Source organism: Anser cygnoides, chromosome 5, assembly GCF_040182565.1.
Source record: "Anser cygnoides isolate HZ-2024a breed goose chromosome 5, Taihu_goose_T2T_genome, whole genome shotgun sequence".
Classification (NCBI taxonomy): domain Eukaryota; kingdom Metazoa; phylum Chordata; class Aves; order Anseriformes; family Anatidae; genus Anser; species Anser cygnoides.
The window spans coordinates 59,594,521-59,607,683 of NC_089877.1; the positions used below are offsets into that span (position 1 = coordinate 59,594,521).

General features: G+C 35.1%; 1 protein-coding gene across 8 annotated transcripts in view; it reads left to right on the forward strand.

Moving 5' to 3' along the window:
* Window positions 1-13,082, forward strand: part of PPP2R5E (protein phosphatase 2 regulatory subunit B'epsilon) — an 80,480-nt gene extending 67,398 nt beyond the window's left edge. For 7 of the 8 annotated variants that reach the window (XM_048080636.2, XM_013182988.3, XM_066998473.1 and 4 more), the window contains 6 exons: window positions 840-893; window positions 997-1,047; window positions 1,926-2,045; window positions 3,091-3,218; window positions 5,705-5,806; window positions 8,572-13,082. In XM_048080636.2, coding sequence (XP_047936593.2) covers window positions 840-893; window positions 997-1,047; window positions 1,926-2,045; window positions 3,091-3,218; window positions 5,705-5,806; window positions 8,572-8,671 — 555 coding nt within the window. In that variant the 3' untranslated portion in view covers window positions 8,672-13,082. The remainder of the gene's footprint in view (window positions 1-839; window positions 894-996; window positions 1,048-1,925; window positions 2,046-3,090; window positions 3,219-5,704; window positions 5,807-8,571) is intronic. The other variant, XM_066998474.1, reaches the window with a different exon arrangement.
* The last annotated feature ends 81 nt before the right edge of the window (window positions 13,083-13,163 follow it).

The window sequence follows — 13,163 nt, forward strand, 5'->3', positions numbered from 1 at the left end:
TTTGCTATGGTTTTTATGATAAATATCTTCTATTCTGATTAGGTAATTAAAAATGTAACCTACATTTATAATTTTTATTGTTTAGTAGTTTAACTCTTCAGTTTTCCTCTCTGCTATTTTCCCATTCTCACAAGGTTGCCTTTCTCATTCTATCATCCCCTTTCCTTGTCCCAAGAGGATATCCAGGTTTCCTTAGTCTTGTCCTGTCTAGACTCTTCATCACTCTGGCAACTTTCTGAATAGTAATCCCCTCACTTTTGCATAACCTTAAACATTTTCCCTCACAGACCTCTTAATACCACATTTATGCTCTCATATGTCCTTTTATACATTCAGTTTTCATGATGATATTTTTCTTCTGTTACGTGATACCTGTTGCCTTTCTGTCTGATTTTCAGATAGCGCAGTCTTTGTTCTGCTTTTCAAGCAGCACTTGCTGACTATGTTACAGGTTTTAGCTGTGCTAGCACATCTTGCAAGTTTTCATGATTTTGCCAATATACAAGAAGTGTAAAAAGTTATTTCAGAGAGTAACAATCTTCTAAACTTTTGTTATATTCCTGTTTTTAGAATTCTGAGCTGCTCTGATTTTTGAGTGAGGTACTTTGTCACCTTAAGGTTTTTGTGATGTGTTACCTGTTGTTCCTGTGAACTGGACTTTGAATGGTTTGCACAGTGCAAACTATGCATCTCAGTTTAAAATTGGATACATTTTTAGAAAGCTGTATAGCATCTTGCCTTGAGTCTCTTTTTTTTTTTTGTGGTTTTTAAAAATGTTTTTTTGATATCTTTATAGAAATGTTCTAACTTCGTTTTCTTAAATCTTTGTCTCTTCACAGCTGGCATATTGCATAGTACAGTTTCTGGAGAAAGACCCCTCGCTCACAGAACCAGTAAATATTTTTCATATTTTTTTTCCATCATAAACAGCTTATTTTTTGTGAGGAATGTAAAAAAATAAATAATAAAATCGAATTTATTTTTCTTCTAATTCAGGTCATCAGAGGCTTAATGAAATTCTGGCCAAAAACCTGCAGTCAGAAAGAGGTAAATGATATGGTAGTATTAACAACAACAACAACAAAGTTAGTTTGCTCTGTGATATAATATGCAGGGAATTTTTAGGTTTCCCTGGGTAGATTGCATGATGTTGTGTTGGATCTTGGTGTTAGTTCTTGTAGAAGATTTTCCATACTTAAATTCTGTGTTTTTTTTTTTTTTTTTTGTGTCGTTTTCTGGATAGTTTTGACTATGAAGAGAAAAGCTTCTGATAGCCATGGTTTCTACTCACAAAATAAACACTGGTTTTTATGTAGAGAAGATGATTTCTTTTTGTTTTAGAAAGGATAGAATAAATATATAGAGGATAGATTGGAAAAACTGTTCAACTTGGAATTGTTTATATATGAGGATAGTATTTTTCCAGAGTATATGAAGAATTTTTTATTTTTGGCATATACCTGCTGAACATGTCAAAGATGCAGTTAATACTTTGCATTTTTGTTTCAAATTCTTAATGCAAATCTGAATATCCCTGAAATTTTATGACACAGCAAAACTATTACTTTGAATATTGCTTTGAAAAAGGAGTTAAAATTATGACTTTCCTCAATTAACAGAGTTAAAGACTTCGTCATTCACAGTCTTTGTATGAGGCTAGGTTTTCAGCATGGGTATGCTGGTGCAATTCTGAAGTTTGCTTTAAAGTACTACAAATACAGTATTTGCTGATACTTCTTTCTTTAAGAGACTACATACAGAGGCTGCCAAAGCTAGAACTGATTACGTTTTTTGAACAAGAGTCTTATTGAACTAGTGGGAGCTTCCATTTTTCCCTGAAGCGGTCGGATTTGAGGGTATGCAGCATTTTATTGATCAAGATAATTCGCAGTTGTTGAATTCAGTTCTTCATTCCTTGTCTGCAGGTCATGTTCCTAGGAGAGCTGGAGGAAATCTTGGATGTAATTGAACCGTCACAATTTGTCAAAATCCAGGAACCCTTGTTTAAACAAATTGCCAAGTGTGTCTCTAGTCCTCATTTTCAGGTCAGTTTGTATAGGAATGTATAGCCTCAATTTCAAACATAACCCCCCCCCCCAAATGTAAATACTATTTTACATTATGTGGTTTTAAATACTTGTCTTCTGAATTTCTGTGGAAAGGTATGTTGCAGTAGATGTTTAGTTCTGAGTTCCATTGTAACATTTTAAATATATTTGGGGTTACAGCACAGAACTTGAGCCACATTGAGTTTAAATTTTATCCAGGCAGAGTTTGAGCCCTTATAGGTATAGGTACTCATTGTATGGCCTTTGGACTGATAGGCCCAGTAAGATCTATTTGCTTCCTTTTTTAATGTGGCTGTTGTTCTACTACCTCCTTCCTTCTCTAAAGAGATGTCTGGTTAGAGGTGATAGATCCCATAAACTATTTTCTTTCTTGCATGATAGCAAGAAGGGGGATGAATAGGAATTAAGTTTAATCATATGCGAAGATGAGACAGAATTCATGGCTTGTATCATCTCTGTATTAAGTTACGTGACCTATCCTGGCACAAAGGCAGATGGGACTGCTGTAGGCTCTTTCTTGGTCTACATCTGTTTTAAGTACAGTGTAGATCAGTGTTTTCCCTCCTAGTTCCCATCTCCCCGCCAAGGTGATTTTGTCATTACTACCTTCCCCACATTTAAGATCTCATCTCACATGTTCCCTGCCTCCTTTCTCTTGTATCCTGGGGCTGTTACTTCTAACTGGGAAGTCACAGGATTGAGGGAAAGGGGAGATGGTAAGTCCTTCCACTTGCCCTTCCCTTCCATAGCTGCGGTATTGTTGCATCATCTGCTCTTGGTCTTCAGTGAGTCACACTGTATTGTTCAGGGGAAAGAGAAAGTGGATGCTGTGGGATCTAAATTACAGTACAAAAATACCATTAATGCAGGTTATAATACTGATTAAAATAGAGTTTTATTTCCCAAATTAATGATTTCTGTTCATTCATCTTAGTGAAATTCCTATGATTTGGTTTTACTTCGGATTATTACAAAAAATGTATCTGAATTCCCATTAATATTTTATTCCTTTGATTCAAAGGTGGCTGAAAGAGCACTGTATTATTGGAATAATGAATACATCATGAGTTTGATAGAGGAGAATTCAAATGTTATACTTCCCATCATGTTTTCCAGCCTTTATAGGATTTCTAAAGAGCACTGGAATCCGTAAGTTTTTGCAATTAAATTTTAAATTACCTCTTGTCAAACTGCTGATCAACGTAGGGAAGTGTCTGCTGAAAAATGACAGAACAGGAAAGATCCAGATTCAAAACTGACATGAGCAGGTGCAGCTCTGTTCATGCCAATATAAATTAGACCATGCTTAAGCTTGGCTCAAAATGTTATTAATTATCTGGTATGTAAACAAAAATCAGTACCTTATGGGATAAAAATAAACCTTCTCATAAATTGGAAGGAAGAGAAATCAGATGTTGCATTGTTATTGAAGAAAAAATGTTGCTCATCAAGTATTTCTCGTAAACAGATTTTTACAAGCTAGTTAATGTGTTAAGTGTGTTCCTAAATTATCTAGAATAATATCACTTGGCACTAATAAAGCTTTGTGGTTGTACTGCGGATGGTACTGATCCCCCTGGTAGACTTCTGGTACGAGCATTTTTCTGAATATTTATGCAGCATATATACACCAGTATGTTCTTAGGTTGGGTTGTTTTTCTAAATGCGTTTAAATACGGCTGTTCTCTATTATGCACGATTATAGAGCGGTAACTTCCTATAAATATCCTCTTAATTTGACTTTTTGATTTTTAAACTTGATGACCTAGTAGAAAATGTTGTAATAAAAAACAGTGTTACAGTTGGATGTCACGTATACTCTACTTTGGTTGAGATGTGTTTCTAAGCCAGAGTGGTGACTGTTTAGTAAACCCAGTGTGCTGTGGTCAGGTCCCAGTTGATTTGTTAAGGCCTTATTGTAAAGCATTTGTAAAACATGTCGTCTTCTAAAAGGTAAAATATGTCACCTTTTAAAAAAGGCAGCTGAGGGGAGACCTTACTGTACTTTACAATTACCTTAAAGGAGGTTGTATCAAGGTGGGGATTGGGCTCTACTCCCAAGCACCAAGTGATAAGATGGGCAGAAATGGCCTTAAGTTGTGCCAAGGGAGGTTTAGTTTTGATATTAGGAGAAATGCCTTTACTGAAAGGGTTGTGCGGTGTTGGAGCAGCCTACCCAGGGAAGTGGTTGAGTCACCATCCCTGGAGGTCTTCAAGATATATAGATAATAGAACACAAAAAAGACACTTCCCATGGCATTAATACTACGTTGCCAGTCTCAAACCAGCCTGCCCAACCTTGTGTGCTATGTACTGGGATGCTTCTGGTAATAAGAATATGCCAGTATCCCAGATCTCAGAGTTTTATACCCACAGGAATGTTGTACCTTTGACATGCAAACCAGGTTAAGATGCATGTAAAATAAAGAAGGTATTTAAGGAATCTTTTAAAGAACATTCTTAAATGCAGGCAACAAAAATGAAAGCTTATTGAAAGAAGTGAATAATGGATGGGGATGGAGAACTGGCACGTTTCCTGTATAGGTTTATATTTAAATGTTCCTAGCACCTGTAGCGTTCATTTACTTTTCTGGATGAAGAGTTGTTTCATAAGCAGACCTATGTCTGTATATGATAACTGTGGTATTGGATGAGGAACTGGGATTTCTTGATTGATAGTCTATTCAAATTCTTTGAATGTTTTCAGATTTTTTTTTTTCCCTTTTCCTTTTTCAGTTGTTCAGTTGCTTCTTTATCTTCAGCTCTGCCAGAAAAGAATTTTGAACTCTAGATAATCAGACTATTGGTAGACCCATATTACTTTGGAAATGCTGTTATATTTTAGGTTATTTATCTAGTCAGTTGGTGTAAAAGAGTAAACTGACTATAACTTTCTCAAACCTTTGTGGGACAAGAATGCCTTTGAAACCTTTTTGAAATAACTAGGATTATACATCACTTATTATATGAACAGGTCACATTTGTCATGTTTTATGCAGTTAAGCAACTGGAATTAAAATAAGCAGCGTTATATTGGCTTTTGTGGTAAGGTCAGGAACAGCAAAAAGCAAAGAAGGCAGGGGTTTATATAGATACTGTGTACTGCTTTGCATAGGTACTGCAATATCTCATCGATGAGACTTTTTTTTTTTTTTTTAAGATTTTATTTTATGATGTACCAAAGTGAAAATGAATATGAAATGTAGTGGTACAATGAAATCACTCTTGGAATGAAGCCTTGTATTTTGCAGAGATGCACTGAATATTCAGCTTCCTAGAAAAAAAAAAAAGTTCAGGAAATTTGAATCATTCCCTTTTTGTGTTTACATTCTGTTACTTCTGCAAGCACTGATGATTTTAATCTCCGGAGTTGCATTCAGAATTGCTCCACATCAAGAGCATTTTCTGTTGTTACCTTTTACCCTAGAGTTTTGGTTTACGCCATGTAAGTAGTCAGTAGAGACATGAGAGCTGATTCTCACCTTCAAATGTGTTAATCAAGAGTAGTTCCGTAGAAATCAAAGAATTATCATACTTGGAAGAGCAGAAATGATGGTAAGAGAAATACTTTTCTTTCATGTTTGATTTCACCTGAAACTAAAACTCCTTTCTTTTTCTTTTTTAATGTTTCACAGGGCTATTGTGGCTTTAGTCTACAATGTGTTGAAGGCTTTTATGGAGATGAACAGCACCATGTTTGACGAGCTGACAGCCACTTACAAGTCAGATCGTCAGCGGTAACTTTTTAAAGCTTTTTTTGTCAGCTGTGCATAAGGCCTGCTGTTTAGTTTATTCCTTACACTCAGCTGCAGTTGCATAATCTCATACATAATTGACACAGTGCCTTGTTTTTTCCTCTGTATTCTCTTGAGCCTGCTGTTTGCAAGCTGTAAGATAATGTCATGTAAATGTTGTTCTTTATTCCTTATAAAATACAGTACCTGTTGCTTAGCTTGGGAATCTGTACAGAATTCCTTTTGACCCCATATTCCAAGAGAGTTAGACATATAAAGCTATTTTCTGTTTTTTCTGTCTAAACATCAGGAAGCAGGTCTTTTGGTGTGCGCTTGACAGAACCCTGTTCCAGATCGCTCAGAGAGGTTGTAGAGTCTGCCGTCTTGGAGATCTTCAAAAGCCATCTGGCATGGTCCTGGGCAACCTGCTCTTAGTTTTCCTAAGAAAGGGGTTAGACCCAATGACCGCAGAGGTCCCTGCCAACCTTAAACATTATGTGAAGCTCTTCAGCAATAAAAGAAAACAAGTGTTTAAAGATGACACTTCACTTAACGAGTTAAAAACAAAACAAAAAAAAACCTCACACAGTTTGGAAAAAGGCATAAGGGAAATCCCAAAGATTTAATTTTTCCAAAACACTGCTCATAGGCTATATGTCTTAAAGCAAAGAGGCATCTCTCAGTTCTTTTGGTTCTTATTCAGAAGTCTTGCTGTAGCTGAATCTTTGAGTATGCAGGATCCATTAGGTGCACCACTCATACAGTCATTAGTTCCACCCTAATGATATTATGATACGGTATTTTTAGTTTGCCTGTTTTCCTGTGCTCCTTAATTTTCATTTTCCAGTTACAATGCAGATCCTTTTCTCAAGAGTTTTAGCTTATCCAGAATAACAGGTCCAAAAAAAAAAAAAATAAAAGAAAGTAAAATTCAAGAACTCTGAACAGTCTGCAACTTTAAGTCATACGTTTTCTGTGACTTAACTTTGGAGTTCCCACAAGCAAAGCGAAGGGTACTGTACGTATTGTATGTCATCAGAAATTGCTATGTTAGTACAGTCTTTCAAGGCTCTTGGATGCCATAGTTTTTGAATCATGTTGCTGGAGTCGCACTGTCCTTTTGTTCTGCTTCATTACTGTAAAATACAAAGTTTTATACACGTAAAATCTACAATTGACACATTAATACAGCATTTTACTTTTAGGGACTTAGAGCTGTATTTTAGCTAAGATGCAGATGAATTCTAGATAGCTGATGATAAGTAAGGCTCAATCTGCTAGATTGAGCACTGTGTGGTTTTCTAGCAGAAAAGTCTGAGGGTCTGGTCATCTAATCCAGCCTTTTATGGAGGAACCTCAGTGGCTTAAATCAATGGCAATTGCACTTTGTACCTTAAGATGAGGCACTTGGCTCTTAGCAGGATTAGACACTGGTGTAGTGTGTCCCGTGTCTGGATAACTAACTGTCGTTATAAAACATGTAAATACCTTTTAGTATAAACAGTGATAATTACATTAATTTTTACAGGAAAACTTCATTATTTTAACAAAACAGCGTTTTTTTTTTGCTAAACTAAACCAGGAGAAATATGTTCAATGTTAATGACTATGATAGGTCAGATAGGTAAGTTGAATGAGGGTATTATCACCTAAGAGTTTTACTAAGTAGGCATGTATTTAATAATGATTGGATGATAAAATGGATGATAAATATCTGGTAAGTAGCCTGAAAATGTCAGGCTGTTTATTTTTTTAACTCAGTTTTATGTGCGTTTTAGTGACAGTGGGCTCTATTCTTTTTTTTTTATCTGTTAAGAGACTTACCTAAGAGTTGCTTTTATTTGTTGTATGCATAAATACTATTGGAAATTACAATTTAAAATAAACAGGCTAGATGTTGGCATTGTGACTGAATTAAGATGTGTAGGAATAATACTTCTAATGTACTGAAATATTTTCAAGAATATTGTAACATGACAGGCAGGGAATCTGTATCTCTATAACTATTAGATTTTCACTTCATCTGCACCTTCAGGGTGATGTAATAGAAATTTAATGCATTTTGTACCTTGCAGTATCAGGGAGATTTATTCAAAGCAAGCTACAGCAGAGACAGGAAATTCAGAAAGCAAATAATGCAGGTTAAGCAAATATTTGTTTAGCTGTTTAATTTTATCAAATAAGCCATTTAAAGCCTGTTGTTAAAGCAAATGCTACATAAAATTTTTTAGGGGAAAAAAAAAGCAAAGCACTGACCAGAAGACAGATCTTAGGTCTGAACTTTCCCTTGGGTGATGGATGCCTAAGGTGTATGAAAGTAATGTATGTAATAACAGTGATTCTAAAAGAATAAAGGAACACTTGTTCTAGAAAGTGGCTGTTATTTTTAAGACTGAAAACAGCTTCCTTAAATAAGCATGAAAATTATTCAATGAAAATTAGTGCTGAAAATATTAATTTCTACAAATCGTGATATATTTGATCCATAATAAAAGTCCATGGCATTTTTTTCTTCTATATTACAAGGTAGTGTCTATGAACACTGTTATTGTGTTCAGTTTATGGACATATTGCTTTTTTTTAGTGATACTTAAATAGGTAACAAAATGAAAAAATAAAAGTAATTTACAAAAATTAAGTATATGTTATAATTGCAAGTGTGTTGAACAAAATTAGTATTGCTAATTAATGTGTACTGTATATTTTTTTTACGTAAGTTCTCTACAGTCTTCTCTCCTGCTAACTTTTTGTTTTATTTCATCTGTCAGTGAGAAGAAGAAAGAGAAAGAACGTGAAGAACTGTGGAAAAAACTGGAGGATTTGGAATTAAAGAGAGGTCTTAGACGTGATGGAATAATTCCAACTTAACAAAAAAACAAAACAGCATTATTAACCTGTGGAGTCACACATTTATGTAGTAGAAGATGGAGCAACAGTTTTCTGTATTGTGCAACTTTACAGTAGATTTCACATTTGTTTCATTATTACAACAGCACTGTATATACCTGTCTCTAAGTAAAGGAAAAAAATAAGGACTTTAATCCAAAGTTTGGACAGCAGATGGACTTCTCAGAACTTTGCAAACATAATCATTGTTTTAACCCTTCTTAAAAACCAGTCTTCAAAGATCTGTTGATGAAAATTGCAATGTCAAATTCCATTGTCAGGACCTGTTCCTTATTTATCGTTAGCAGAGAGTATAATACAACTTTCAAATGTGAACAATCTTAAAATTTAGCTTGTCTTTCTGCTAAACTGTTAAGTGTATTTATAGTAAAAGAGAAAAAAAGACTGTCATTTCCTTATGAGTTTGTGTAACATCCTCCTTCTCTGGATAACTTTACTGTAATTTGACTTTTTTTTTTTTTTCCTTTTGCACATCTTCATAAGTTGAATGTCCATTCAGATCAGGACCATGAAAAAACATAGGTCCTGAATAAAAGTTTTGTTTACTGGTGTGAGCATTTTTTAGTACCAGGCTGTCTCTGGTGCTTCTTTAATTTGAACATTAGGAGTAAAAAAAACTAGTAGGTGATAAACATAGTAGAAAAGGGAGCTTTGGATTCATGAACCTATTTATTGCAAATCAAAATTAGTGTCCACGATCCTTTAAAAATGGGCAGTGGTAACACCCTAGATTTCAGTACCTAACCAGTATTAGTGTTATGGAATTGGACACACATACCAGACCTGTTTTAGAAATACTAATTGCTAAACTATTACAGTATGTTTTTATTGGACCATTTTGAAAGAATAAAGACAAACACTAAACAGTGCAAGCATGAAATTGATCTCCAATGGTCATGGATCTGATTGGAAAATGAGTTGAGATAGCAGTTTGGACTGTTTGGAGTTGTTGCCTTACTTTTTAATATGTATTTATAAAGTGTTCCAGCAAAAGAGGATGTAGCCTCTAAGAAACATACTATAGTGTTTTTGTGGTTTTAGTACTATTACTCATCACAATACCAGCCCTATGATCTTAGCTGGAAAGGATTCTGGATAATATACTTCTGCATTCTCATCTGGATGCTCATTCCTAACTACTGTATTTGTTACCAAAAGTGGTTCTACAAATGCTACTGAAAAAATTCTGGAAATCCTAATGTTCTGAGTATTAATAATAAAGTTTAAAATGCTTTTATATCAAAGGTGCATTGTGACCAAATTGTTTAAAACAAAAGAAAAAAAAACAAAGAAGAGGGCTGTATTATAAGTATACATTATTGGCTATCTGCTTTGTATTTGAAAGTGGAATCTTACATCTTTGGTAGGTAAAATGCTGATAAGACTTATGTACAGTATATATTTAGCTAATGCAGTTGCATTATTATATACCGAAAGGTATGTGTTTTGGGATTTTTCTCCAGGATGCTTTTGAACTGTTATAGACATATGACAACAGTGAATTGATAATCCTAAACCATCAATCCAGCAGTATTTACAGTATAAAACTGAATTGGTGTTCATGAGTCTTTGTGATAGTTGCAAACATGAATTTATGACCTGTTGCCATTGATAGAAGTACAGTATAAATACAAGCTTGTATATTTTTCTTCCTACCATTTAAACATACAGTAGGATTTGAAGTTTTCTTGTTTCCAGGCACAGAAAAGAGGAAAAAAAGAATTCCCTACTAGACTACTGACTGTTTCAGGATTATCAGGTCACAGTTTGTACTCCTGGGTCTGCGCACACAAATGTTGTAAACTCAACAATTTTGTAAAAGGTTGGCACTGTTAATTCTGGAAAGAAAAGGTGGAACTACTCATATGCAACACCAAACACAATGGGATTAATGAGCTTCTTTAAAGAACACTGACTGGGACGCAATGTAAATTAGGCAGTTACTGTCATAGTTGAAACATTTTATTTTAAAGTGCTGAAGCAAAGGTGCAAGCTGAAATACTGAAGATTAAATAAATTTATAACAAATCATGTCCCTTAGCCCATTGATTTTGACAGTCTTTTATTTCTGTTACCAAAAAAAAAAATATTGACTAGTGTGATTTCTGTGTGAGATGATCACGCTTTGCAAGAGGGTGGACTTAAACTCATGCTTAAAGACTGTGTTCAATTGTGGAAAAACTGAGATGTAACAGAGGAAAAAAAATGTTTTCCACCTGGTGGAGTAAAACAAAACAATGTGAAATTAGAAAAAGCACCTTGTCCTGTACTTAGAGTTTAGGTGAGTGTTGTTTGTTCATAACTTTTTGGTTTTGACATGACATTTTGGTATTGATCATACAAAACTGATGAGAACCTGATGGGTTGCAATATTTTGTTACCTCTGATGTTACCTCTGATGTGGGGATAGTGGGGAGTATCTAAAGTTTATAGATGATTTATCACTTCCGAGAAGGAATGTTTTCTTTAAGCTGAACGAGACGATGTGATATTAGTCACTTGACTCTAAAAGGCTGGCACGACGCTAGGTTGCACTGTGCGATGTATGCGAAGAAGCACTTGCCACAATGATCTGACTGTACCCCCGGGATCCGCTGTTTGCCGCAACCCAAATGCGATATTCTGCCGCTGCACAGAGCTCCCCTGGGGATCGATGGGAGCTTTAGGCAAAGAAGAAGGCAGCATATGGGCCCAAGTGTGATCAGTGCATCTATTTAATTGTGCTTTTCATTTGCTTCTTGAGTTCCAGAAACTACCTTTATTTGTGTAAATGTTTTTATGAACTGCTTGGACGGCAGTTGATGGGTGATCGCTTATGTCCTGTGCCATATTGGTTTCAGGAGCAAGGATTGAATACTGTCTGGTAAAAGGAAAGAGCTGCGTTTTCAATACTAGGGCATTGCATCAGGTCATGGGGATGTAACAGCTGTAAAAGTGAAGTTCCTCTCAGATACTTTAAATTGAGCACATATTGCTTTCTTCATCTTGCAAGTCTCCCTTATTGTTTTCCTTTCATTGCTTTTGAGTGGTTTTTGTCTCTCGTCCAAAGGTTGGAATGCTTTAAATAAAAGTGTTCTACTGCCATTGGAGCGTTCACTAGTAAATTTAATCTTGGTTTTCTTAGCATAAATAAAAGGATTTAATTTATTTTTTATCTCCTCCTATATATGGAAAAATCAAGGCTGTTGGAGCCAAGAATTGCTTGAGCAAGAAATGCAGCAGCTGTACTTAAATTTTACATGTGTAAGTACAGCCTCAGGCTCTTACTCTGTGGAAAGGAAAATAAATTAGAGCTTTAAAAACCTTTTTATTGTTTTGTGAGGAAGGAGAAAGAACTGAACAGATTCTTCTCCCCCCAAATAAAACCAAAATGATTTGGTTTGGGTTCTCTCTTGGAAAACAAAGATGGCCTTTTCTCTTAATTGTGTAACTATCACTGCTAGCGATGGCCCTAAAGCAAGATAAAGGTGACAGTGCAAGATTGAAGAATGTTTTTATTTACATGTGACTTTTTTTTTTTTGCTCACCTGCTTCCCTTAGCAGCTAAGTTGTGAGACACAAATTAGTTTTTCCAGTTGGTATCTGCAGCAGATTTTGTATTGCCCAGTTTTTCATTTAAGGTCTATGAAACAGTATCTTGAAACAGGATGGAACTAATTTCCATTGAAACCTTTTATCCAAGTGTTGCTTCCCATCCACAGAAGTGTACACTTTTTATCATGACCTCTCTGAATACAAGTTTTTGTTATTTGGATCACTTACTGTAAATATGTTGTATTCATAACCTCATGTAAAGATGAGGGGTTTTCAAATATAAATAGTACCGATACATTTCTTGTTGTTGTCCTATTTTTGATTGTAGTATAGCGAATGACCTGTCATGCTTTTTGTTTAAAGGTTAGCATTAGATTCATAGATCTTAATATTTTAGCATTTCATTGTTTAAGCAGGAGAGGGCAGCAAAAGTTCATTTTTCCCCATAGGAATGCTCTGGTCCATTACTGTTTTTAAATTTAGATGCATTAAACTATCTGTGGGTAGGGGGGAAAAATGAAACATTTTTTATATTATATTAAAAGGTGCATATGAAAATATATAGACTGGTCCAACCAGACTGTGAAAATGTCTTCTACTTACATCAAAGTAATAATAAAAGAAAAATATCTTCCACCTCTGGATAAAGTACAAGCAGGTCTTAAGCTCTTGGGTTCAATTGTCATTCTTTGGAAATAGTTTAATTTCTTAAAAATGGTATCAAAGAAACTCGAACTCAGTGGTGCTCCCAGCTATAAATGTGTAATCTTCCTCTTTTGCACATGCTCAAGAGGCTCTGTACTGTGGGTGCATCTAAATAAAGAAGCAATGAAGTGTTTTCCAGGTGCTTGGCTTTTTTTTCCACCTCCTCCCGTCTAAACTTCATCTACCTTTTCAACAGTGAGCTACCAGCTACCCA